A 24,838-nucleotide genomic window follows, 5' to 3' on the forward strand; every position below is an offset into this window, starting at 1 on the left:
CCTGATAATCACAGTCTTTATGACATTGTTAGTCAGGATCATTTAAAAAATGAATCTAGGAATAACAAAAAAATAGGTACTATCTAGAACTACTTGCAACTGCTTGCATATTTTCACAAAGAAACTCAGCTTCAGTCACTTACTGTTTTCCTCTATATCCCAGATACTGTTGATTCCAGTAAATGTGCTGATTAAAATTCTGGAAATATGGGCTCAACCAGGCACAACTATCATGTTAGAATTCAGGAAATTGCATGGCTGTTTCATCCAGAGCATCAATAATTGTATAATTCAGTTAATAAGGTGAGAACTTAAAACTGATTTTTTTTAGGATACAGCTGCTTACTTTTCTACAGATTTCTTATTAATAAACTTAAGGTTGTAAATACGACATTGATACCATTACAGATGTCAGTGTGTATTTACAAGGAAATATGCAAAGAGAAATACTTACTGGACCACAAAACAATACTGTCCTGTGCTTTGACCTGTTCATGCTCTATATTTTGTGGGGATTTTTTAGTAGTGACCTGGCTGCAGTGTAGTGAGACTAAGTGAGAAAGCAGGGTCACCCAAGGAACTTTTTACCCATTCACTGTGTATGGATCTTGCAGTGAAAGTCTGTGGAAGGCGAAAAAAACTTACCTCAAAAAAAAAATAAAATAAATTAGACTGGACTCAATGAAGAATTCTTCACATTCTTAAGAATTTACTCATTTTCTTCTCATTAGCATGGCCTAATTGACTCATATTGGGCCCGTGAACCTCTGTAGACCTATCTGAGACTCATTAGCAGCCACAGGAAAAGAAAATGGAAACAGAAAATGGAAGTCCAGAAGAGAAGACTGACAGCTATGGAGGACTGTATTTTCATTACATTCATCAAATAGAAGGGATTCTTTTAAGTTTGGGGGCATTCATTTAAAAGAGGTATTCATCATTATTTTTACATGTAGGAAACTGAAACCTCTTCAGATTTAAAGTATTCCTTGAATAGTGAGTGATTCTTTGAGTTGTTCATGGCAGTTTGTAAATACTTTTGTAAATGTAATATTTAAACCTTATTTATTTGACTGGGTTTACTTATGAGGTAAAGCCCTGAGGGGAAAACTAAAACAGATTTAATGTGGGGAAACTGGGTTGTTGTTGTTAAGATAGTAATGATTTTTTTTCTTCTTGTCACAGATAAGCTGGTGTTACCTTCCTTGTGATTCAGACACTGTCTTTACATGTAAAGCATCTGCACGATTTTGGGTGTCTGTCTGAAGGTGTCAGTAATGCAACATGATAAATCGTTTTATATCTGGTGTCAGTGTGAATTTGTCTCAGAAATGTCTGGGCTACAATTTAACTCTTCACTGTAAGAAGTAGTGTTTGTGTCTGTTTGGAGTAATTTTTTTTTGTTCAGAGGTTTGGTTTAGACTCATCTCTGGTCCCTATGAATGCAAACAATAACAATAAAATTAGTTTTTCTGGTTTATGTAGTTTCCAGAAAAGGAATTAAACCTTTTCCCTAAAGCCAACATCAGAAATCATTGTTTAGTTTGGATTTTCTTGGTAGTTTACGAATGTGGATGTAATGTAGGGATGTTATTCTAATCTAAATCCTGGACATTTCCTGGAAGAATGAAATCATGTGGCTTGGTTAATCCCCTCACTTCTCTGCCAAGGCTCAGAGACTAACAGTGTGCTGGAAAGAGGCATTTTCCATGCAGTGCCTGATTCATACAAGCTCACTGCCTTTGCTCGCCATGGAAGTGTTTCAGCATCAGCTACTCTGTCTTGTTGGGGGTCTGATCTTTTTCTGTACTCTGGTAAAATGCATCAGATTTATGAAAGACCTTTTCCCATATATCTAGAGTTCTTTACCTTAGGCTTTCTTTCAGTCAGTGGGAGAAGGGTCTGGTAGAGGAAACTACTTCACCTTTTACTTGTAATTCAGTATTGTATTGTTACTTTACTAATCAGGAGTAGTTTTCCTTGTGTTTCTTTACCCTGTTCCTTCAAATGAAACACAGTTTCTGATATGAATGGTTCACTCAGTTCCTTTTTCCTTTCTCCTAAATCTTTGGGTTTATGAGCCTGTAGGTTTTGTGTACTTGGGGAGAATAGAAAACTATTACTAGTCAAACTGGTAACAGCTCACATCCTGGTGTGTAGATGTGAATTCTCTGTTGCTACTTCTGATGTTTTCTTTCTGCTGCAGATGCTTTTCTTTTAATAGCATTGCCCAGATCCTCAGTTTTCTGGTATGCAAAGCTGCTAGTTTATGTCTAACATATGTTCTCCAGTTTTCAAAGCAGCTTTCTTATTCCCGTTGATGTTGCTTCAGTGTGTTCTTTTCCAAAATGCTGACCTATCCTTAATGATACCACTAATGAACTAAATTTACTTTAGTCTAAAATCTTCAATGGCTGCAAGTTGGCAGTGGTTTTTTAAGAGAGTTTGCATTTTTGTAAAACAACAGAAAGTGTAATAAGCACCTTTTTCTTCCTATTGATTATTGATGTTTTTCTTAAGCTTGTTAGATGATCAGTATAAAGCAGAAGGAGCAGATGCTGCTATTCTGAGTTCCTTGGAAACTGATGTTGCTGATGGCAGCTTGTTGTTAAGAAATTACCTGAAATGTAGACTTGTGCTTGAGTCCTTTTTCCTGCATTAGACTTGATGGGACTAAATATACAAAATTATTAAATATATAAAATAAATCTATTAACTATATAATGAACAATTAAATGTATGTTTAATTACTACATCTCATAGTGGATTAAGAAATTAAATCCATTCCTGTGTAGAAGACCTGCCTGAATAGCAGATACTTCTAAGGAAGTGCATAGGCCTCATTTTGATTTAAGTGAGGCAAGGACCTCGCTTTCTGTGTATGAGATGAGAAGCAGCATGTGGAACTTTCTGTGTAAAATCTTTCTTCCTACTTAAGGTTGGAAGATTTGTTTCCATCAATGGACCTTTATGCTCTGTTTTTATAAACAAAGTCTTCTGCCCCCAGTAAAATTCATAAAGGTCAAATAATTTGCGGTGTCATGTGGCACATGAGACTCTGAAAATAATGAAAATTAAAGTTGGCATGTGGAAGCTTGTTTCTCAACAGACTCTTCAGTCTTCATCTACAGGTCTGTTAGGAAACTAAATATCCAGCACTTCTTCACTGGGATCTCATTTCCCTGTTAAATGAGAAAGTAATTGCTCTTTTGTTGGCAACACCTAACCATTCAAAAATACCTTGCTTTTTGTGTCTCTGGCAGCACAGAAGTCCTGAATCCAATTTTTTTAATATTGATTATTTTTTTATTTGCTCTGAAACTTATCAGTTTTACCTTGGAACTGATTTGGTGCTTTGCTACTTTATTTGTTCTGTATTTCTAAGTTGTTAAAGATTTTCTATAGCTCTTCTTTGGTATTTGTATGCATAGTGTTTAGAGTTCAGGGTACTTTACAAATGCCAGCACTTGTTTATTTTCACAGTAAGACTAAATCCAAAAGTAAGCTGTGTAGTACAGCTTTGAAGGAGGAACATTTTACAGTTGGTGGCAAGTTTGATGTGATCTTTCCTTAGACAGAAATCCTGTGTGAGAAATTGTTGTATCAGTTTCATTTGCCAGTTAGTCTTTATGTCCTACCATTCTCCCACCAGCATGTAAATTCAAGGCTTGCAGAAGAGAACTGGTGAAAATACATATATGGAAGAAAATTCTGCCAGCTCTTCAGCAACTGACTTGTTTCTTGTTGACACCACTGAAAATGAGAGTAATAGCTACCTCCTGTACCACATGTGCTACCTTGGGGAGAGATTTGCTTTGAAGACAGAAAGTGCTGAAATGAACTAAGAGATGCATAGGTCACAAGGAAAAAAAATAGAAGATTGATTCTGTTCTTCAGTGGAGAAATTTAGGTTGTATTGTTCAAGAAAAGCAGATGATGAAGATTAAACAATTCAGAGAGAAGAAGCTAAACTAGGTCTCCAAATGTAATCTGTATATTTTTTGCTTTCTCCAGTGGTCACAGGAGCAGGGGATGGGATTGGAAAAGCATATTCCTACACTTCACTTTATCTTAACAAAATGACAATTGCAATCCCTCCATCAGTGTCTTCAAATCAGTAAAATTATTCTAGAATTCAAAGTCACTGTGACAAAAAGTCCTAATCTTTCTCTCCTGTATAACCAGAATAGCATTAATTAGCTTCTGAAAGGAAACCAGTGCTGCATTTCGGAGGAAAATAATTTGGGCCTTAGTGGTCTCATCAAACCAGGGAACTAAAATGAGTAATTCAAAAGAGGGCCTATTGTCTGTCCAGAGAAAGAAGTCTCCTAAATTGTCCCTTTTTTTCCAGTTTCACAGCTAATCTGCAATGGGCTGGTCAGGTATTAACACACAAAATGTAATTTTCTAGCCCTTACACTTAGACATTTTGAAAGCTTTAATAAGGGATAAACTTGTATAAATTAATATAAACTACAAATTATGGAAAGTATAAGGAGTCCTAATGGTTTAATTCAGAATCAGGATCTCTGGGAGGCTGCAGGAGGAAGAGGATCTCTGTGCTGTCCCTGTAGCCACTGCTGTGCAGGGGCACTGCAGCAGTACCTTCCTATTCACACTCAGTAGTCAATACTGAGGGCAGGCTGGCCTTGCATTGTGTTGTACTGGCCTTGGTATTACTGATTGTGACTGAGCAGTACATTTTCTCCTAAACTGGCTCCCTTTCTAGAAGCTAAACAGCAATGAATCATGAGTTTCTGTCTTCAGGGCCAAGGTGACCAGGCAACAAAGGACATCCTGTAACATGCAAGAGTTTAGATATGATGCCTTCTGCTCATAGACTATAAAATATATTTCACAGGAAAAGAAAAAAACAAATTTGAATTGATTTACAGGACTTTTGCACTAGTCTTTTCATCATGCATTGTTTAAACACCTACATACCTTATGACTTCCATAATTGGGAATGGCAATACAATAACTACTTTTGAAATAACATTGAATGCAGAAAGCTCAGTGATCAATACCAGGTATTAGAGTTTAACATTTGTCATAGTTGTGAAAAAAAACCCCATGGGAGAAAAGGGAAAATGCTGCCTCCTGTCTACTAACCGAGTTGCAGTATTGATAAGTAAATGGGAAGGGTCTGGTGAATACACAGGTCAGGGTGAATGAGTGGGATCAATACAAGGAGAGCAGGCATCAAAAATGCCTAAACATTATTATCATGTCTCTGGGTGAAGTCTTCTGTTTATGCAGCTTGCTGAACTAATTTTCTGTGTGTGCACCTGGTGATACTTTATCCATGTGAAGGCTGCGAGAACCAGTGAATGTCTAGATTGGAGCCTCTGACATTGTTCTGCTTTGTTTGTGCTGTATGGGTTATGCAAGAGTAAATCCCTTTAGATGGCCAGCTATAACATATGAATGGCTCCATTATGCCATAAGAAAAAGAAAACTCACTGCTGTCCTTTTTTTTAAACTTGGCTGGAGCTGGATAGATTTTGTGGAACATTTGTTCATTATTTTTGGCATGTGTGGGATGACTGAGAGTCATGTTTCTCCATGCTGAGATGTACCATCCTCTCCAGGTGGTCTCTTTGATCGAAGCTGTGCTCAGCTACCACTCTGTGGGACAGATCCCAAGCCCATACCACATGAGCTCATGGCTTGGCACATCATCTTGCTGGCTGTAGTAGGAATACACACTTGTGTGTGGCTTGTGGATAAATAAATTTGATCCTGCTGTTTTAATGTTTGTGTGCCTTCAGAGTTTCTGGCTCAGAGCTGCTGTCTTGCTGCTCTGATGTCAGGGTACAAAATTCTCTGATATTCTTCAGGTGTAGGTTCCTCTGGGGCTATGTGCTGATGTGAAGGCAAGCCTTGTTTGATGGACACAGTCTTCTAAAGTATTAGTTCTGATGTTAAGTGCTGAATTTCTTTCTGATGTTCTGAGCTCAGGCATGGACTAATAAGGAGTCACAATTAATTTAAGGACTCCACACTTAGTAGTGTATGCTACGGGATTCTAAGGAGAGCAGGTTTTGTGTTTTGGAAGGTGACTGGAATGGGGTGTCCTGTGTTCAGTTTTACGTGGAAATCCCAGTAGGTGGTTTGTTTGGGTAAAGCTCAGCAGACTGAGGTCCAGGGAGAGATGACAGTATCAACAGGTTCCATACTCTGGTTTCCAAGGTTTATGCCTAGATACAGGACTCTGCAAAGTCTCTTAAGCCCAAAAGCTGCCTAGGGCTATGTGAAGAATGAGGTCTCAGAACACTACTTTGTTGATGCCAGGACAGAGACCTTTAGTTTCACAATCTTGCATTGAGAGGCAGGCACACATGGAACTTGAGTTTATGCTCTTCTGAATGAATATCCAGGCTTCCCTAAAGACTCTACATGTATTTTGAGTAGACGAATTATTTTGAATGACTGACCTGCTTGAGGCCTTTTAAGTGACTGTTGTGATGTCAGAGTACTGGAATTTTGGATCTAGTTTGCATACATATACTTGAAAAGCCAGGCTTCTGTTACGCTTGGTCCATGAGTTCTTGGGCTGATAGGGTTTAAACTCACCACACATAAAAGAAGAAACAAATGCAAGTCATTTGTGAGTCTACTGCTGGTCTGTCACGTCTCTGCCCAAGGATTAGCATTTCAGGTACTGATGTATTCTTGTTTATTCTGTTTTTATGGTATAGTAACTACAGATGTGCTTTGTCATCTGTTACTGACATAGCACTCAGACATACTGGGTTTATGGACAAGGCCGTGGCATACTCTGAGATTTATGGTTTGGCCTCTTCACACTTCTCATGTGATGTCAGGGCATAAGCAGGGTGTTTTGGCTCATGTGGTTGTCTTTTTTGCTACTGTTAATAGTTCATCACTCTATTATAAGTCAGGCCAGTGCTTGTGTTCAATTAGTGTTTCAGCAGACCATTTTGAGACAGGCTTCATTCACCTGAGATTTATTAATTTCTTAATTTAACAGCTCCTTGAATCTTAAATACTTGTTTCTTGTCCTGAAATTTTGTGTAGTATTACTTGCAGTGTAACACCTGTTAAATATGATCTGGATCCTCCTCCAAGAATACTTGCAAGTATTCTATTTTCTCCACTTGATCTTCGATTTATTCCTGGAAATATTGCTATTTTCCTTGTTTTGCACAGAGCATGCAGAGCTAGCAGAAAAATTGCAAGATCATCCTGTCCTGTCCTCTGAGGTCTGGCCTGCTGGACCAGGAACAGGTTTGAAATATTTGAATCATACTTAGAAGGAATGAGTCTTTGATTCATAGGGACCCTGCAGTTCTGAATCTCAGTTAAAGAAAGACAAAAGGTGGAACACAGATCATATCAGTACAGTCCTAGACAAGAGAGAATAATCTTTTTTCTAGGAAGTAGAAAACTACTGTAGGCAGCTACAGATTCCACAAAACATTATTAAGGATTTTAAATTATTTCATCTAATGACCCATGTAGGATATAACAAATTTGTTGAGGTAAATGTAGCAGTCACACGCATGGTTTGAGTTTAAGACCTATCTTGCCTTTCATGAAGCTTTATTGTTTAAAAAATCAATTCAGACTGAGCTGTAAAAACATGCTAGAAAATGCAGAGGGACTTAATACTCATTTAATGTAGGTTTAAATTTTTTGAGATTTCAGAGTGCTGATTCTGCTTGAATTTTCTTTATCATTAGCCCCATTTCTAAATACTTAGTTGTCATGATTTGTTATGGCTGGAGTTGGTAATAATGATCTTACATTTAGGCAGACTGAGTCTCAGTGGCACTTTATTCCTTTGCCACTGGGAGTCAGGATTTCCTAACATGTGGAGCTTCCTATTACACAGTGCTGGGAGCCAGTGCTCATTCTTTAATGTGAAGGGAAACACATTTTTAATGTCAAAGCCTTTGTATATTAGGAATTTTTTTTTTTTTTGTTCTAAAATATCAACACTAAAAGTTACCATAATTTGAATTATTAGGCCGGATTTAACCTTTCCTGCAGGTGACCAGGGAATTCTAAGCACAATTCTTTCTGTTTGTTTTGAGGGTGTGTTTGTATCTCATAGTAATGACAATGTCCTACAAAACCTGTTTCTAGAAAGGATGTACCTTTTCTATGTGTGTGAGGAAACAAAAGAGATTAGAGGTGTATGGCCTCCTTTGCTTTGAGAAATGCCTTGAGTCAAACTCCTTACAGACAAAGGAAAATCTACCAATACGTAGGCAATTACACTTCTCTATTTGAGAGTTTCAAGTGAAGTACTTAAAGCAGACTTTAGAAACCCCAAAGCACCCAAGTCTGTGCAGGTGTCTTTGGATCCCTGATCAGTTATGTTAGAGGATCTCCACAAAACAAAATTGTGAAAAAGGCTGAAAATACAAATTATTGTGGCTAATGCCTTTAGTGGGGCATCATCCCCTTGTGCTCTTGTTGGAGAAAATTTTTGAGCAAAGGTTATTTCTTAACACTCTCTGCATTGTTTCCTGAGAACCCAACAGGACAAACTGTTTCCTCAAATAGTTTTAAGAAGAAAGAGTTGCAGGGAGTCAGCTCTAGAAATGAATGGACCTTCAGTGGGTAACTGCCTTTGGCAGTTATTTCTTCTTAGCAAATCTGAAGGTTCTTTCAGATGACATGACCTTTATGTTTTGTGATAGCTAATTTAGCTCTCTTTCTCCTTTTTCTCACAGGCTTTTTTCTAGTTTTAGTTTTACCTTTCTTTATACATTCAGTTCAGCTGACACTTGTTAATAACTTCATTTCAAAAACTGGGGCCATGATCTTTTCCCAGACTTTGCCTAAAAATCTGATGGGAATGGGCGGCCTCAGGAAAACAGGAAAAAATCATTCTCTATTTTTGCTGCTCATGTTCTGCACATAGTGATGCCAAACTGACCATAAATGGATTGTTATGTTAAATAGTGTTTTCATCTATAGAATTCCAGCTATTGCCAGCCTCTTTGTGGATGTACATTTTTGTGACTCTATTTGAATATTTGTGTATACAATTCACCTTTTTTTCTTTGATTTCTTTATATTTTTTTCTTTTAAATTTGCAACTAATTTAAAAATTAGAAAAAAGCAGTTAAAATTTATCCATCTAACCTGCATCAGATGTAATTTATACTAAATAAAAATTTATAAAGTCCAAATCTTTTCTAGCTGTCAGGCCTTCAGTTCAATAGGCTCAATGTACTTCCTCAAGAAAAATAAATTGTTATGGAAGGTGATACTGTAAAATGACTGGAAACACAGCAACAGGACCAGGCTCCCAGACCCAAATAAAAATGAAAATAAAAATGTATTTCTAAGGAGTTTTACTCCTTGAAAACTTTAATTCATTTGAAGCTGGTTCAAATTGTTTATTTTTTTTCCCATATTATTAGGATTTGATTGTTGTCCAGTATATTTTTCTTGTAAGGGTCCAAGTGAAGAAAATATTTTGGTAGTCTCTAGAAGACTCATAATATTTTGGCCTGGTTTTAGCATCTCTTGTTTATTCATTAGGCAAGTGACAGGTGAATGAAAACCATTTTAAAAATCCATTATTGTTGACTTTGCAAAACTGTAAAAAATGGAAAGATTCATGTAGCCTTACTGTTTCCAAACAATTTTATATTCCTCTCTTGTACCTAGCAAGAGGTAGATTAACTATAGTGATGATAAGGAGAACTTTTGAAAAACTGAATTTGGTAAGTGTTTGACTCAAACTCATCCTCTCATTTACCAGGCTGGCTTTACAGGGGTCTGCAAGTCTTTTCCCTTGGTGTCCAGCACAGGAGGGTGCTGGATATTGCTACAGCTGTACTTCAGCCCATCTAGACATGGATCACCCCAAAAATATATGCTTTCTTTCAAAGAGTGTAACAGGCAAAAAAAAAAAAAAAAAGAAAAAGAAATGTGTGCTCTTTGCTGCCTTTATCTGCCCTTAAAAATCTGTTAATACAGGTAAATAAGTTACCTTTAAAGTAGTTCTTGGAATAGAGCAGAGGAGGACTAAAAACAAAATCAAAGTACCAGGTTTGTTTTTGGTTGGTTAGTTTTTTAAGGCATTCAAATTACATTTGGCTCTTGATGAAACAGTTAAATAGAGTGCCTTTAGAATTAATGTTCTCTTTCTTTTCTTCAAAGGAAATTAGCCATTAATCCTGGTGAATGTCTTGTATAAATACTTTAAGATTGACACTTAGAATTTATTTAGGAGTCAAATGAGTTTTTTATCCTCCATTAACTTTACAGATTGCTATAATGAAAATCATTCTTTCCACCATCTCTTTTTCTATACATGGCATCTTTCCAGCAGATTCCTTGATTTACATGTTTAAAAGTATGTGTCACCCCAAGTCTATATCTATACAAGTTGGAAAGACTTGCCTTTAAGAAGGCTTAGCAGCTGAGTCCAACAGAGTGTCAGGTCCCAGATACTTACCTAAGAGAACAGCAAATGTATCAGGGATGTGGCAGACTTGGGTGAAAAAGTCCACAAATTTTCAACCTGCAGCTGCCAAACTCAAGGAATGGACCCAGAAATTTTCTGTCTAATATGTTTTTTTGTTTGTTTGTTTGTTTGTTTGTTTGCTTTTTGGTTTTTTTTTTGTTTTGTTTTGTTTTGTGGTTTTTTTTTTTTGGTGGGGCTGGATTTTTTTGTATTCTCTTGGAAGGCAAGGGGAATCTCTGATGAGGAAAGCTGTAAAATCTTCCACACTATGACTGATTACAAGGCCATCCACTGGACTTTTTCCTAACTGAGACCATACTGCACTACACGGTGTAGCAGCATGTAATGAAGGACTTGCCTGTCCTGCAAACACTCCTACACCTTCTGCACACACCCTTGGATTTTCACTTCCTCACTGACAGCTTCAAGCTTCACTGACACAGCAGTGTTATCCATGTAATCCAAAGTGTGGGAAGGTGTGTAACCCCTTCTGGGTGTGACCCCAGAAGTCAGGCTGCACTGATGTTTAGACACTGTTCCATCTGGTTGTGGGCATAGCATTTCGCACAGCTTGCTGAAATTGGTGGCAAATCCCAGTGAGGTCTTTCAAATGTTTTCAGCAGGTTTTGGCTGAAGTCTAGACATCTGTTATTCACTGTGTCAGGTTGGAAATTAGTATCTTAACAACAAATAGATTGCACAAACAAAAGGAAAAAGAGAATAATACAGCCATGAAAAGCACAGACTATCTGATGTGGAGGAACTAAAATCAGCAGGGAGCTCTGGACAAATTATTCTTGTTTCCCTTTTTTTTTTTTTTTTTTTAATAACTACACCATACATTCCTTGCAGTCCATTGTACATTATATTGAAAAGACTTGCTCCATTTTCAAATTGATTGTATTATTTGCCTAATTATATTGCCACATCTGTTTGGATACTGAGTGCTATAAATTAAAAGAGTCTAAACTGTGGGTGATTACAGACATCTCAATGTTTGGCTTTCCATGTTCTGTGAGCCACAGGTGTGCCTGAGAACAGCACTGAGAGCTGGAGCTGGCTTAAATCCACATTAAGAAAAACATTTTTCTAAAGACACACTGGAATTGAAAACTAGATTTCCATTCATTCAGACTGGAAAGCTCTTTTAAAATGAGATAAAAAATACCAAAGTAGGTGTTACACAGGGCAGACAGGATACCCCAGGTATAACATATTTAGTACTGTGGTTGTGAAACATTGATCAAACCACTATACCAGAGGATTAGAATTTTTTTTTAATGGGAAATAAGGTGTGTGATCATCAGATACAATAAAAATACAGCTGTAACATTTAGATTAGCAGAATACATATCTAATGAATTTGGATTTCGTGATGCAGGGAGCTACACAGAAATTATGCCTGCTAACATAGAATAAAATACTGAATTAAAAAAGGAACTCACACAGCCCAGGACAAAATATATCTTGCTCCCACAAAGACCTGTGAAGATGCTAATTCATTCAGCTGTCCTCCCTGCTATAGGCTGTTTCCATTCTGCTCTGCTGTGTCCTCTGTTTCCATTCTGCTCCAAGAAATAACCAGGTAACATAGTGAATTCTCTGACTAGCATAAGACAACTCATTTTGTACATCCTTTCTGCATTCTAAAGGGCTCTTAATAATGTCTGTTGTGTCTTGCTGATCCCTTAGGGTAAACTCCTCAATTTGCTCTCCTACCTGCAAATTTCCATAATCATGAATATGAGCACCATCTTAGACTTAGTACTTCTCTCTTTATATTCAAATGTTGCTGTAGTACTTTAAGAAGGTCTTTCTACAAAGATCAGTTCATGTGCAGCTTGGGCATTCATTTTGCTATCTTGATTTTCAGAACATCTTTATAACTCTCTGAACTATCTAAATAGGAGGGGAGTGATTCTGGAATGCTGTATATCCTAAACAACTTCATGCTTCATTCTGATTTATTACCTTTTTGGTAAATTTCAAAAAGCAGCACATTATCCCATCTGACAAGCAGATTCCCCAGTGGTTTGAGGTCAGGATGAGTTAGATGTGTAAGTCTTAACGATACATCATATAACACATTGAATTAACCAACTTGGTTCCACTATTAATTTTCCTTAAATTAGTTTTAGCACTATTATTTAAAAAACAAAACAAAACAAAACAAACAAAGAAACAAAAACCCAACAACAGCAAAAAAGGACAATAACCTGTCCTGGTGTTTAAAAAGCAAACTGTTCTAGGACACTTAGGAGTTTTAAAAAGAGATGTAATGGCATATATCTTCAAAGACTATCATAAATCCGTGTCACAGAGAGGGAGAGACATAAAAAAATGTTGGAAGTTGGTTTTTGGCTCTCTTCTTTGCAGAATTGTTATAATTTTCTGAAGAGCTATCCCCGGATAATTCATTTGTCAGCATGAGAGTTTTATTGTTTTTTAATATATTGGTTTATTCTTAAAAGAGACAGAGGAAAGCCATCTGGAGTACTTGTTTGTTGGCTGACAGTGCTGTTTGCGGCCATACAGTTCTGTACAGACAAGGAGCTGCAGAGAAAATCCAAATGGCTTGTTTGATCCTCATTTTTATGTTGCTCTAGTTTTGGCTGCCCTTCTGATTGCCCATGAGAAAGATGGCCACAACATCACTACACTTTTTAAGACCATCTCATTTTGTTTATAGAGCTCTTCAATCAGAAAGTCACTGTAGGTGTCTGCTCCAGCTGTTGCTCTGTTCTTTCCCACTCACTGCATTTACACTCACAATGTCCTTTTATTTATAGTTTCACCATTCGCCCAGCCTGGGACCATGACGGGGTCATTTGCCACTAGAGTTGCTTTTATAGGTTGAAGGTTCAAAGGATGTTTTGTCCCTTTCATACACAGAACTGCAGCTTAGAAAGAGGGCAAGGAAAAGGGCACTCCTTCCTCCTTTCTTCTGTCATGGAGACAGATGTCCTCTAAAACTGCACACAAGATGCAGTCAGTGTGCTTGCAGTTTCATCAAACTGCATTACTTCAGTAGTGTAAAGTGGTCAAGATTTGCAGTTTGCAAAGAGCTTAAAGGGGCAAAGAGGAACAACTGGATGGGAGCATCCTCTGATAGGTTCTGATTCATTGGATCCAAAAGCTGGACCCAAAACCAGTTTTCTGCATCCCTACTCTCCCACAGGAGCTGGCACAAGGCCACCTCTTAGGGAGTGAGAACCAATGGATATGACAAAATTTCTGGGTAATAATTCAGCAAGTCTGATACCTATTCAAGGCACTGCTCTCTGTCTTCTGTATGATAAAATCAGAATACAAACCAGCAAGAGACATTTTCCCAAAAGCTATATGCACTTTTTGTCATGTGTGCGCACCTGAATTTCTGCCACTTGCAGAGAGCCTGCAATCTGATATTCTATTGACATTTCCAGGCTTTGCCTGTCACTTTTTCAGCAAACTTCATCTGGATTTCAGGTTGCCCATAAAACTTGAAAGCAGGTTTAGTAGCAAAAATTTACAATGTGAACATCTAGTTAGAGGAGACCTTATTGGGCCCCTTTAAAAGAGAGCCTTGCCTTTAAAAATGAATAAATAGGACTTTCTACTTCTTTTCCTCATGAAACTGCACTGAAAATATGAACAGTAATAAATCAACTGCTGAGAAAAATGGCAATGTACAGCTGGGCTCCCCTCCTGCATAGAAATGACATTGGAAAAATCACACACATTTCCCTTTCCCTTCTAATTGACTTTGTAAAATTTAAGCTATAACCTCCCTAAAATGCCTTTTAGTGCAGCAAAATCCCGAGAAAGGTTCAGATTATGAGAGTGTGAACATCAAAACAGGTAAGGAAATTAAAAATAAGTAATGTAGAAAACACTGCACCTCATTCATCCTTGTTTACCCCTCCTCTTGTGTAAAAAGATAAGTTGCACTTGTTAAAATGCTTATCTTATCCATCAAAATTCTTTTAAACTGTTCTGAAAAGCTGTACTTATGTGGGGGATCTGGCATCCACATTCATTTGTCTAACATATACTGACACTGTTCATCTGTAAATATTATGATAACACGGGGAAGAAGTCCTGTTTGGCTTATTTCTGAATTTGTGTTGTTTTACCTTACTGAAGGACTAAATGTTGTTTAGATCTTGTAAGAAAAATTACACTGATTTCAGGGCATAAATTCATCCTGTATTGCCAGGCCATTTTCCTGAAAACAGCTGGGTAGAGTGAGAGTGTTATGCTTCTGCTGTATTATTTCTAAGAGTAAGAAGGTTGAAACAATTGCTTGCTGTATGATGAACATTACTTAGCAAGTTTCTCTCATTATTTATTACAGCTCTCCCTCTTTCTCAGTAGATGCAAGCAGGTTTTCTTGGCTGGTTGGTCTTTGGTTTTGGGTTTTCCTTTAGTTACAGAGCAGGCCACAGATCAAAACGTGAAGGTTACACAGGCTGATTTCACTAACAATTCAGTGTAGGAGAACATTGAAAAGGGTGTGAAAGACTTGGGTACTGGTGTATCTGGGTCACTCATTAAGGTCTATTAATTGATGAGTAATTTCTGGCTGTAGTGTATTAAAGAGACCATTGTAAAAATGATGCATTGCAACAACATTAGCCAATGCTTGAAACCAAGTATGCATAGTGAGTCTGTGGCTCATTATCTGGTGTGACTCATGAAACAACAGTGAAAAGATGAGGTTTTGGAAGCGTTTATTTATTTTTAAAGAAAGTAATCCTTTTAATAATGAAAGAAATGAAACAACAGCAACAATACACAAACAGCTTTAACCACAGTCTGATTTTCTGTTTGCCAGAGTCAGCACTCATCAGTATCGGTGACTTCAGTGCAGACAAGACTTGGTGCTAAACAGTGTTTCTCTTCACATGCAGCTCACAACCCTCTGGGTCTTGAGGAGAATCAACTTGTTTAGCTAGACAAACTATGCACTTTGTCTAGATTTGATTCTTAACATTGCATTTTCCCTGACTAGTTAACAATGCTGGAATGCTTCATAATCCTCTTCCATGCCCTTTCCTTAATAGGTAAACCATACAGGAGGTAGGATTATTCTGTGGATTTCATCTTCTAACATAACAATGAGGAATTGTAATTCATTGAGCAAGGCACAGATTTTTCCCCTGCTACAATTAAGTATTAAGCATTCAGTTGGGTTGGAAACAAACTGGGCCTGAAGAAGCAAATTTTGATTTGGTTTCAATGCTTGGAAGAGCTTGAAAGAGAAAAAGAATGGTAGATTTCAGCTAAACTGCAGGAAGCATCCAGCTATAGAGGGGAGAGTACAGCTGACCTGGTTGTAGCAGAGATTAGCAAACCTTCTGACTCCCTGCTGGCTTGTAGTGCAATGGGGTCCAGTCCATTCAGCCACAGCTGAAAATACTGGGTTCTTGTTAGTATTGTTAAAACTTATTTTCTTTGGAAGATGTTGCTTAAGTATGTGGAAATAAGCAAATAAATGAACCAAATTAAAAAAAAAAAAATAAAATAAAAGAAAGAAAGAAAAAAAAAAAAAAAAAAAAAAAAAAAAAAAAAAAAAAAAGAAGAAACCTCATTTAAGTACTATTTACTTTATGGGGGAATTAATTTACAGAGGTTGAATAGGGTGACAGGATTAAGGATGTGATCAAGTTCTCCATTGCCTTATTGTTATTTACCCCTATATCACTTGCAGTGAAAAACCCAGCATTTCTAAGTGTATCTTGCTAGGACCTCTCTCAGGATTCATTCAGCTTTTGTGTCATCATCTCTTCCAAATCAGAGAATCTCAGTCAGGCTGCTTCCCTCAAACTCTGACTTAAGGATGAATTAATTGTTTTATTGCTTCCTGCAGGACCTTGTCCACTGCAGTATTATTTGTGTTCCAGGTAGGTATGTGACACATTCCCATCCATTCTGGGGCTGTAATGTACTTCCTTGGAAAAAAATCAATCCCACGTTAGAGTGACCAACTAGTTTTCATGTGTTTTATCATTTAACTCATCAACAGACAGTGATTTTCAGCAGGAATGTCAGTGTTAATTTAGGGAACCCACCTGTTTCTATTGCCTCTGAAATATTTTGATCAGAGCTGACTGGAAAATTTTTAACACAATTTCTCAGTTGAAGCACTACAGGTGAAACAGCTAAAATATTTTGTTAATAATTTTTGTTTGGGTATGCAGGAAGATTTGCTTCAGAATTAAAGTTTTCAAGACAGGTAAATCTACAGTTTGAATTTCAGCACTGTACTTGCATTTTTTGTCACAATTCTCTTTTGCCAAAATACTTTGTAAAAATGCAGGACAGAAAATCCAGGAACTGTCTCCTAATTGTGTATTGTTACCCCTTGGTGCTAATTTTGGTTGGCCACTTCCCTTCCAAGAACATTTAGTATTTCATGCTTTTCAACTCTGATTAAGACTTGTATTGCTCTGCTGTTTGCGAGCAGAATGTTAACATGAACATAAGCATTAGATCTCAACCTTGGCTTTCATTCTTCTTATGTCTTTCCAAAAATGACATGAAAATTAATAGCAGGTGTTTGTCTTTCTCTGGCTTTCAAAATTTACATCTCAAATTTGTCCTGCTGCTTAATTGCTTAAGATAATAAATCACGTCATATCAATCAATGGAAGCAAATTCTCTGAGCAGCTTAGTGACATTTCTGCTCCTAGGATTTATTCTATACATATGTGAAAAGAACAGATATATCTGCGTATCTGAATGCTATATATATATTTTCCATTTTGTAACCTCTCAGTCTGGACACAAATGTTTTTTCCTTTTGTCATTTCCCATTTTACATATCTCAGAGTCAACCTCTTTTGATTTTGCAGTGCCTGGGCATTGTTTCCCCACTGCTGCAACCACATCCTTTCCAGTCTTTCACAAATATTCATTTTCTTCAAAATTGCAGAGGAGAAAGTATTATCCTAACCAGCATTCCTCATGGTCAGGTCCAAATAATCTTTAAATCTTTTTGGATTTTCCTTTCCCCTCCCTGTCTGGATTCCTGCTAAGATCCCATTCACTATTTATTGCAGTGCAATGCCTGAGGTCTAGGTATCCGGGCTCCCACAGATGTCAGTGGGATTTTCAGCACTGTAAAAGAAAGCCCTTTCCCCATGTTTTACACTTTATTTGGAAATTGCTCTTCACCCAAGTGGATGTGACTGGCTCATGTCGTCAGGCTTTGTGAACCCCATGCTGCTCCTACTATCCTCTGGAGCACTATGGCACTACTAAAAATAAAAAAATAAATAAATCAGGAAATAAAAAGTATTCAGTTAAACTGGGCCATTAATTTGACTACTTTTCACTACTGCCCTTTACAAGTTAGGTCACGCTGCTGTCCTGACACAATTCATGTTGTAAGTATGACTTCTCCTTGGTACTTAGGCTTACTATCAGTGATACCCTTCAAAAGCACAAAAAGAAGTTTCTTATTACCTGAAAAAACTCATCCAATTTCATGTTAAAAATCAGGTGCATGATTAAGTCTATTGCTAGAGTAAGAATGAAAAAATAATAAAATAATTAGCACCAAAAAAGATCCTAAAGCTCTTTCTGGAAGCAGAAAAAATGACATAATTTCCTGATTTTCTGCAATTTCTGATCCTGCTACAGGCAGAAGTGAAAATAAAAAAAGATCATAGAGTCTACTTTCTCTTTGCACTTATGATTCCATATTGAAGAATGATGAAATTCGGAATGATGAAATTCGGAAAAGCTTTGGATAAACATAAGGCTCTTGCTGCTTAGAAGGCTAACTTATGGAATTTTTTTAACAATTCAGATGATTTTCAGGCTATGAGTGCTTCTAAAATATTTTCCAAAATGCTGAATGGGCCATATTTTAGCTGTATATTTGAGCTGTATATATATGGTTTGATCAAGTGAAAAAACTTGTTATTAAAATAAAATCAGTTCAAAAATGCTATCAGGAAGATGGGGAATGGAAATAATTCTTGAAATACTTGTCTTATAGATGAAAATACAAAAATTGAAACAGATTCAACCAAGGTATTTTTTCTGTAACTTTGAATTGTTTTTATCTTCTACCTTCAATGGTTTGAGTGGTAATTAGGCTTTTTTCATTATGAACTTCTGGACTTCACAGTCCATCATCCATGCTGTTAGTGCTGCATGATTATACATATAGGAACTCCCACAAATTGTCAGTCAATTAAAGAACAGAGCAGAAAACACAATATATATCTGTCCCCAGTTAAAAGTGTATGGCAGAAATAGAATAGGATGTGATCGACAGAATCAAGCAAGAAACAGTGTTTGAATATATTACCTGTTCATCTAAGAGAGGTAGTTGGGCTTGGAATAATGCTTTTAAAGCTCTGGAAATACCCATATTACTAATTAGAGATATTAATTCATCTTTGAGATTAAGGATCCTTGTTCTCCTTTTAATACTATGTGTATTTTAAACATGGGGTCCCTAAACTAAAAGTTAGGGTCTTTGGATGGATTTTCTAGAAAACATTGCTAAATACTGCATTTTAGAGGCCAGAACATGCTTTTAGTTTGGCTAAAAAAGACCCTCTTGCAGTTTAATTTTCACTTTGGTTTGTTTTGTTTCTTCCTTGTTGTAAAATGCGTTAGGTTTTAGTGATGCGTACAGGGAGTTGTGAATGGGGAAGCTAAAGCAACAGATCCATAGAGCAGGAAAAAAAATGTGCTGGCTAAAGAGCAAAGGGGATCTGCCAATTACTTAGGAGGATAAAAAATTTCCTTTGATGACTGACTTTTTTCTCTGTTAGACGTACAATTGCATATACAATGTTCCCATGGTTGTGATTGCAGTAGGCAGTTAAATTTCACTTATGACATTATTCCTGGCTGGTTTAGGCCAAACTAAACTGTAAAAAGGAGATCTTTTGAAAGCATAATTGACAGTATAATAGGAGAGCTATGCCTTCTCGGGAAAAAAATGTTTTCTGCTCATGCAGTCTTTTACTATAATCCTGTAAAGTGTAAACAGAATGTAACTGTTTAAATTACATTTCAGTCAGGAAGGTCTAATTCTGAATCTCTCCTCTGGTTTGAGTGCATTGCCTTGTCCGTTATATACAATGTACTCAGCTATAAGGTAAATCTTTCACATTGCTCTATTGAGACATCCCCATTTAGTGTTTATCAAAGCATTGTATCAGTATAACACATGATCAGTATACAAATAACATTTCTTCATTGAAATAATGGAGTAATGTAAATTAGCACCTGAGAACTAAGAATCAGTGAAACTGTGTAAATAAAATCCAGCTCAGGGTATGTGTTGGTTTCACGTGCTTGGGGGGAGGGGTGGATTCACCTCCGAGCAGGCCCCCTGGAGCTGGGAAGTGGGAGGGGCTCTCCCGTCTCTGGGAGCTTCCCCTGTGAGCTGCTGCCACCAATCAGAGAGCTGATTTGGTGATGGACAGCTCGGGAAACCAATGAAAACTTATTTCCCTTTCACAAATCACAGCGGATCAGCTTTGTTCGGGCTTTTTCGGCTTCCGGTCTCCGGGGGTGCTGGTTGTCCCCGGCCGGGGGCTGCGGCCCGGCTCTGGGCTCGGCCTGGAGTCCGGCCCGGTGCCCCGGCTCCGCGGGGGGGGGCCCAGCTCGGCACCCCGGCTCTGCGGGGGCCCGGCTTGGGACCCCGGCCCTGGCTCCGCGGGGGCCCCGGCCCGGCCGCATGGTCCGACCCCCCTCCCTGACCGCATGGCCCCGCGCGGCCGGAGCTCCCCTCTGCACGTGGAATGGCCGAGCAGGGGGGATCGGGGAGCCGGCAAAGGCTCTCCCTTCCCCCTTCCCTCCGCATTCTGAGAGAAGAGGCCTCCAGCTGCCCCTGCTGTTTCTTCACGATCTGGATACAATTGTAACTTCTTCATGCCTGGATAAGATCCTTGATTCTTCCTAAGCTCTCCTGAATGGGAAGGAATAAAACCTGGAGACTCCAGTAGTCAGCGCAATGAAGATAAAGTTCCTGGTGGGAAGAGATTGAAAAGATGCGAACTGATAAGTAGCTGAAAGCCTTTTTGTGGGCTAAGGGAATGGTGACTTTACTAAAATTCCTTTAAACTGTGAAATATACTTGGGGAGGTTTGGATGCTTGAAAAGAAGAACCTTATTTTTGCCTTGGAGAAAATAAGAGCTTTCTGTTCTGGGACTGAAAAGTGAACAGAGACATTTAATAGAGAAAGAGATGACTTTTGTGCCTCGGTGAATAAAACTCTCTCTGTCTTGGGACTGGAATAGAGACAGAGACATTTGATAGTGAAGAAGATAAAGAGAATCTTGTTTTTCAGCAGCCTGCCTTTAAAAGTACTACCCCATGTGTGTAACATAACCCATTGCACAGCTCTGGAAGGACTGTGACAGAATGGGAGGAAAATCATAATCTGCAATATTTTTCCCGGGCGGATGTGGATTGTGAAGGTGAAGACGCCCCCTAAGCCATAACCAAAAAGGGACTTTTCTCTCTTAAGTAAACTGAACTGATTATTTGAATGTATCACTGACTGAAGTGCTCTCTGTATGTTTGTTGGTAAGAAATACTGAATGAAGGGGAGAAGGAAACAATCTAAGGACCTTATTCTAAATATTTTTTTTGTGTTATTAATAAATTTCTTCTTGTACCTTTCTAAGTTTTAAGCCTGCCTTGTGTCTACTCCTGGGTCCCGTCTCTAAAAGAAATTAAATATATTAAAGCTGGCAAACCCAAGTCACACCGTGACAGGGTATATCTGATTCCTGGAATATTTTTGTCTTTGATTACATAGTGTTATACCAGTGTTCACAATCTCACTTCATTCTGGGAAATGATGAATTTTACTGGGCTCACTTATCTAGTTTACTTAAAACTTACAAAATGCTAGGTTTTGCTTATGGAATGAAGAATAAAATTTCTGGTAGCTGAGTGACAAGTTGCCTGGCTTCATAGATTTCACCTTAAGTTTTTGCTCTAAATTCAAATCCATGAACTTACAAAAGTGTGGAAAGAATGATTTTGAGTAAAACTCCAAAAGCAACTTGACGACCTACAAATGAAAAATTCTAATGATACTTTCTTGAAGATAGCTAAAATTTAGATTGGTTAAAAAAAGAGTTATTCTTGGTAAGAAAATATAGCTTTCTTTTTCCTTTTCCTCTTCTATAAATCTCTCATTGCTCAAAATTTGAACTTCATTCAAACCAGAGACTTTTAGATCCTTAAAAATGTTCACTTAACATTATTTCAAAGTGATGTGGTACATTGATAAGATTATGTTGTCTTGTCTTTCTTCATTTTCAGGTATCTTTTAACTTTGGGGTTTCTTTTGTTTTGGCTTGGTTTTTGTTTCAGTTTGTTTGTTTGCAACTTTTATTTTAATCCTCTGAAGGGAAATTATTTTACTTGTCAGCATTATATCATGCAATATCATGACAGTGTTGGTGTTACAATTTTAAGACTGTCAAATGATGAGTTTGAAAAACAGTCTTTTTTTTTTTCTTCCTTACTAGGAGTTTTATATTTTTAATTACAGGGGACAAATTCAACATTGTCAAGTTCCTGACTATTTCTCAAAGATCTAACTCCTAAAATCTCTCTTGAAAGAAAGTCAACATTTGCATAAAATTGGTATATGCATACTCTTCATGGTGCGGACAAAAACTGAGAAAGATAAATCTGAAAGATTGAAGCTAAAACTTTCCTGCAAATTCAGATATACTGGACTTTGAAACACCTGTCTGTAGGTTATGCTACTAGGTAAACACTGAAGGCACGACTTTTATTTTGCTCTGCTTTTTGTTGCAAAAGAAACACAAGTGCAAGAGTCTGACTGGCATGGTAGGTGTCATCCAGAGCAGAGAGCCACATGAAACAACAGCTGGAATAAGTGGGACTTGAGGATGTTTATCTCTACTTTTTTTCGCAGAAGTGTCAAAGCTTCCAGTGCAGTCTGCAGGAGTATTTGTTGCATGTCTAGCTCAGGATAGTGCCAGGTTCTGTCTTTTCTGGTGCAGAGAAAGAGTCAGGCGTGCCCTTGTGCACCAGCAGAAACTGTCTCTTGAAAACTTCATTTCTGTGTTTCCCACCACTGCTCTGGGCCTTAGATTGTACAGTGTTAGGCCATTCGTGTTCAGGATATGTTCACACTTATTTCAGAGCGTAGTGAAAGCGCTTAACTTCCTATGTTAATGGTTTGATTTATTTGCTTTGCTTCTATTCTGAACTTCTGTAAGTACTTCCACAACACCTACAAGCAGAGTATAAGGCAAAGGTAATTATGTTATATGTTATATGTTATATGTTATATGTTATATGTTATATATTATATAATATATATTATATATTATATATTATATATTATATATTATATATTATATATTATATATTATATATTATATATTATATATTATATATTATATATTATATATTATATATTGTATAAGGTGTTGCTGTATCTTGTCATATTAGCCTTCATTTTAGCAAATTCTTCAAGAATATCTGAAATGCCTAAAACTGTCTTGTATAGCTGCTCTCAGCTAACTGCTGGGGGACTCTGCCAAAGCTGTTTCTCCCCTCTCTATGCAACTTTTTTCCTTTTTTCACCATACTACTATCACTTATTCCACATTGTGCCCTAATCCAAGTTAAAATATGTCAGATGCTGTGGGATTCTGCAGAGTGCCTTATCAAAACACTAGATGGCATTACACTGTTTAGTACTATTGTTGTTGTTGCTGTTGCTGTTGCTGTTGCTGTTGCTGTTGCTGCTGCTGCTGCTGCTGCTGTTGTTGTTGTTGTTGTTGTTAATTTTAGACAGTGATTCCTTATGGTGTTTCTGCTGCAGTGACAATGTACCAAAACCCTGGTGTTATTACAAAGACAGCAGAAGAGTTTGTTAGAGAATCACTGGAGTATATCACCTTTGGAGATGAGTTTTTTGGATGTTTTATCCATGAAACCTCTGATTGAATTTGGTTTTGTGTAAATGACTTCCAAAGATTTCAGCCAAGGCTGTCTGGGCTCAGCCTGTTCTTTTCACTCTATTCATAGACTTTGGACATTGAATGAGGAAGAGACAATGGGTTGTTAAAGTTAATATGGCACCAGTAAAATATGAAGAGAGGAATATAAAAGTAAAGTGTAGTGGTAACAGCCCAGTATGGTTTTTTCTGCTTATGAGCCTTGAGCTGAGCTCAGTTTGATGTCTGGTTAGTCTTTATCCTCTCTCCAGCTGCCACTTTTCATGACCTTGCTAAGGAATTTTCCAAGACCTCTACTCCTTCACAAAAATTGGCCAGCAATTTCAAAAGTTATTAGTGGGGGAGAGGAAGAACATAAAACCAGAATGTACTATGACAGAGACATCATTTCCTTGGATACCATGCTAACAAAATAGAGTAAATATTTATACACAGCAGCTGTTAATGATGAGCATTAAGTGCAAATATAAGAAAGGGAACAAATTTGCTGAAAGCAGAGGAATTAACGTTTCCCTCTAAGAGAACTGTAATTACTGAAAACCTGAAGTAAAAGCTTTTGTGGACCTTATACAGGCTCTGAGAAATTCATATTGCCATTTTAACATAATCCTGAAGGTCACAAATAATCATGCTTATTTGATGTTTATGATTAAAACAATAATTTGCTTAATTTCCGTCTTGTTCACAGTGTATTTTCATGCTTTCAGTGAGTGTTTTGTGTCTTTGGTTTCTTTGGAAAAGTCAAGGAAATTTGCAAGAAGAAAAAAAAAGAAATCTGTCAGAATGTAAAGTATACAGTGGGCTTTGGGAAGTCTACAATGTTAAAAAGAATGCAAGATTTTACAGAGCCTGTGAATATTGCAGAGCTCTGCAATATGCAATATTGGGATGTAAGAGGCAGCAACATAGGAAAAGGTTGCACAGTAATTCTACACTGCTGAATGAAACCAGAAGACAGGTGTTTGCCTGTGAAATCAAATCAGTTGCTATTAAAAGGTATTTCAAGGACAATGCAATCACCAGGCATAGTTGTTGTGGGTTCATAAAGGGAAAATCCTGACTAATTAATTTGATACCAGTCAAGAATAAGGTTACTTGCCTAGTGGGTGAAAGGAGGTGGTGGTAGAGATTGTTCTTGATTTTAGAAACATTTAGCAAGATTTTAGTATGATTTTTGATACTGTCCCTCAAAATGTTCTTCTGGGGCAAGATATTGTGATGATCAGGTTCACAGTGTACTGCAGGAAGAACCGGCAGAGTGCCAGAACTTCACGGGTTTTATTATGTGGGGCTACATCTGCCTGGTGAGCGATCACCAGTGGTGTTCCTCATGAATTCACTGTAGGACAGTTCTGGTCAACAAGTTTATCAATGATCTGGATGCAGGAATTGAATGCACCATTAGTAAGAGTGCTGATG

At 37.5% G+C, this 24,838-nt stretch overlaps 1 protein-coding gene across 1 annotated transcript; it reads left to right on the top strand.

Annotated features, from left to right (window-relative positions):
* Positions 1 to 1,751: 1,751 nt before the first annotated feature.
* On the top strand, positions 1,752 to 23,408 carry HSD17B3 (hydroxysteroid 17-beta dehydrogenase 3). Its single transcript, XM_056514567.1, is given in 13 exon segments — positions 1,752 to 1,905; positions 4,015 to 4,059; positions 9,646 to 9,707; positions 12,925 to 13,030; positions 14,240 to 14,293; positions 14,863 to 14,971; positions 15,442 to 15,514; positions 16,305 to 16,331; positions 18,441 to 18,475; positions 19,476 to 19,556; positions 21,792 to 21,811; positions 22,679 to 22,725; positions 23,253 to 23,408. Coding segments are annotated over 13 exon segments (969 nt in total).
* Positions 23,409 to 24,838: the final 1,430 nt, after the last annotated feature.

This window comes from Oenanthe melanoleuca, chromosome Z, assembly GCF_029582105.1.
Source record: "Oenanthe melanoleuca isolate GR-GAL-2019-014 chromosome Z, OMel1.0, whole genome shotgun sequence".
In the NCBI taxonomy this organism is placed as follows: domain Eukaryota; kingdom Metazoa; phylum Chordata; class Aves; order Passeriformes; family Muscicapidae; genus Oenanthe; species Oenanthe melanoleuca.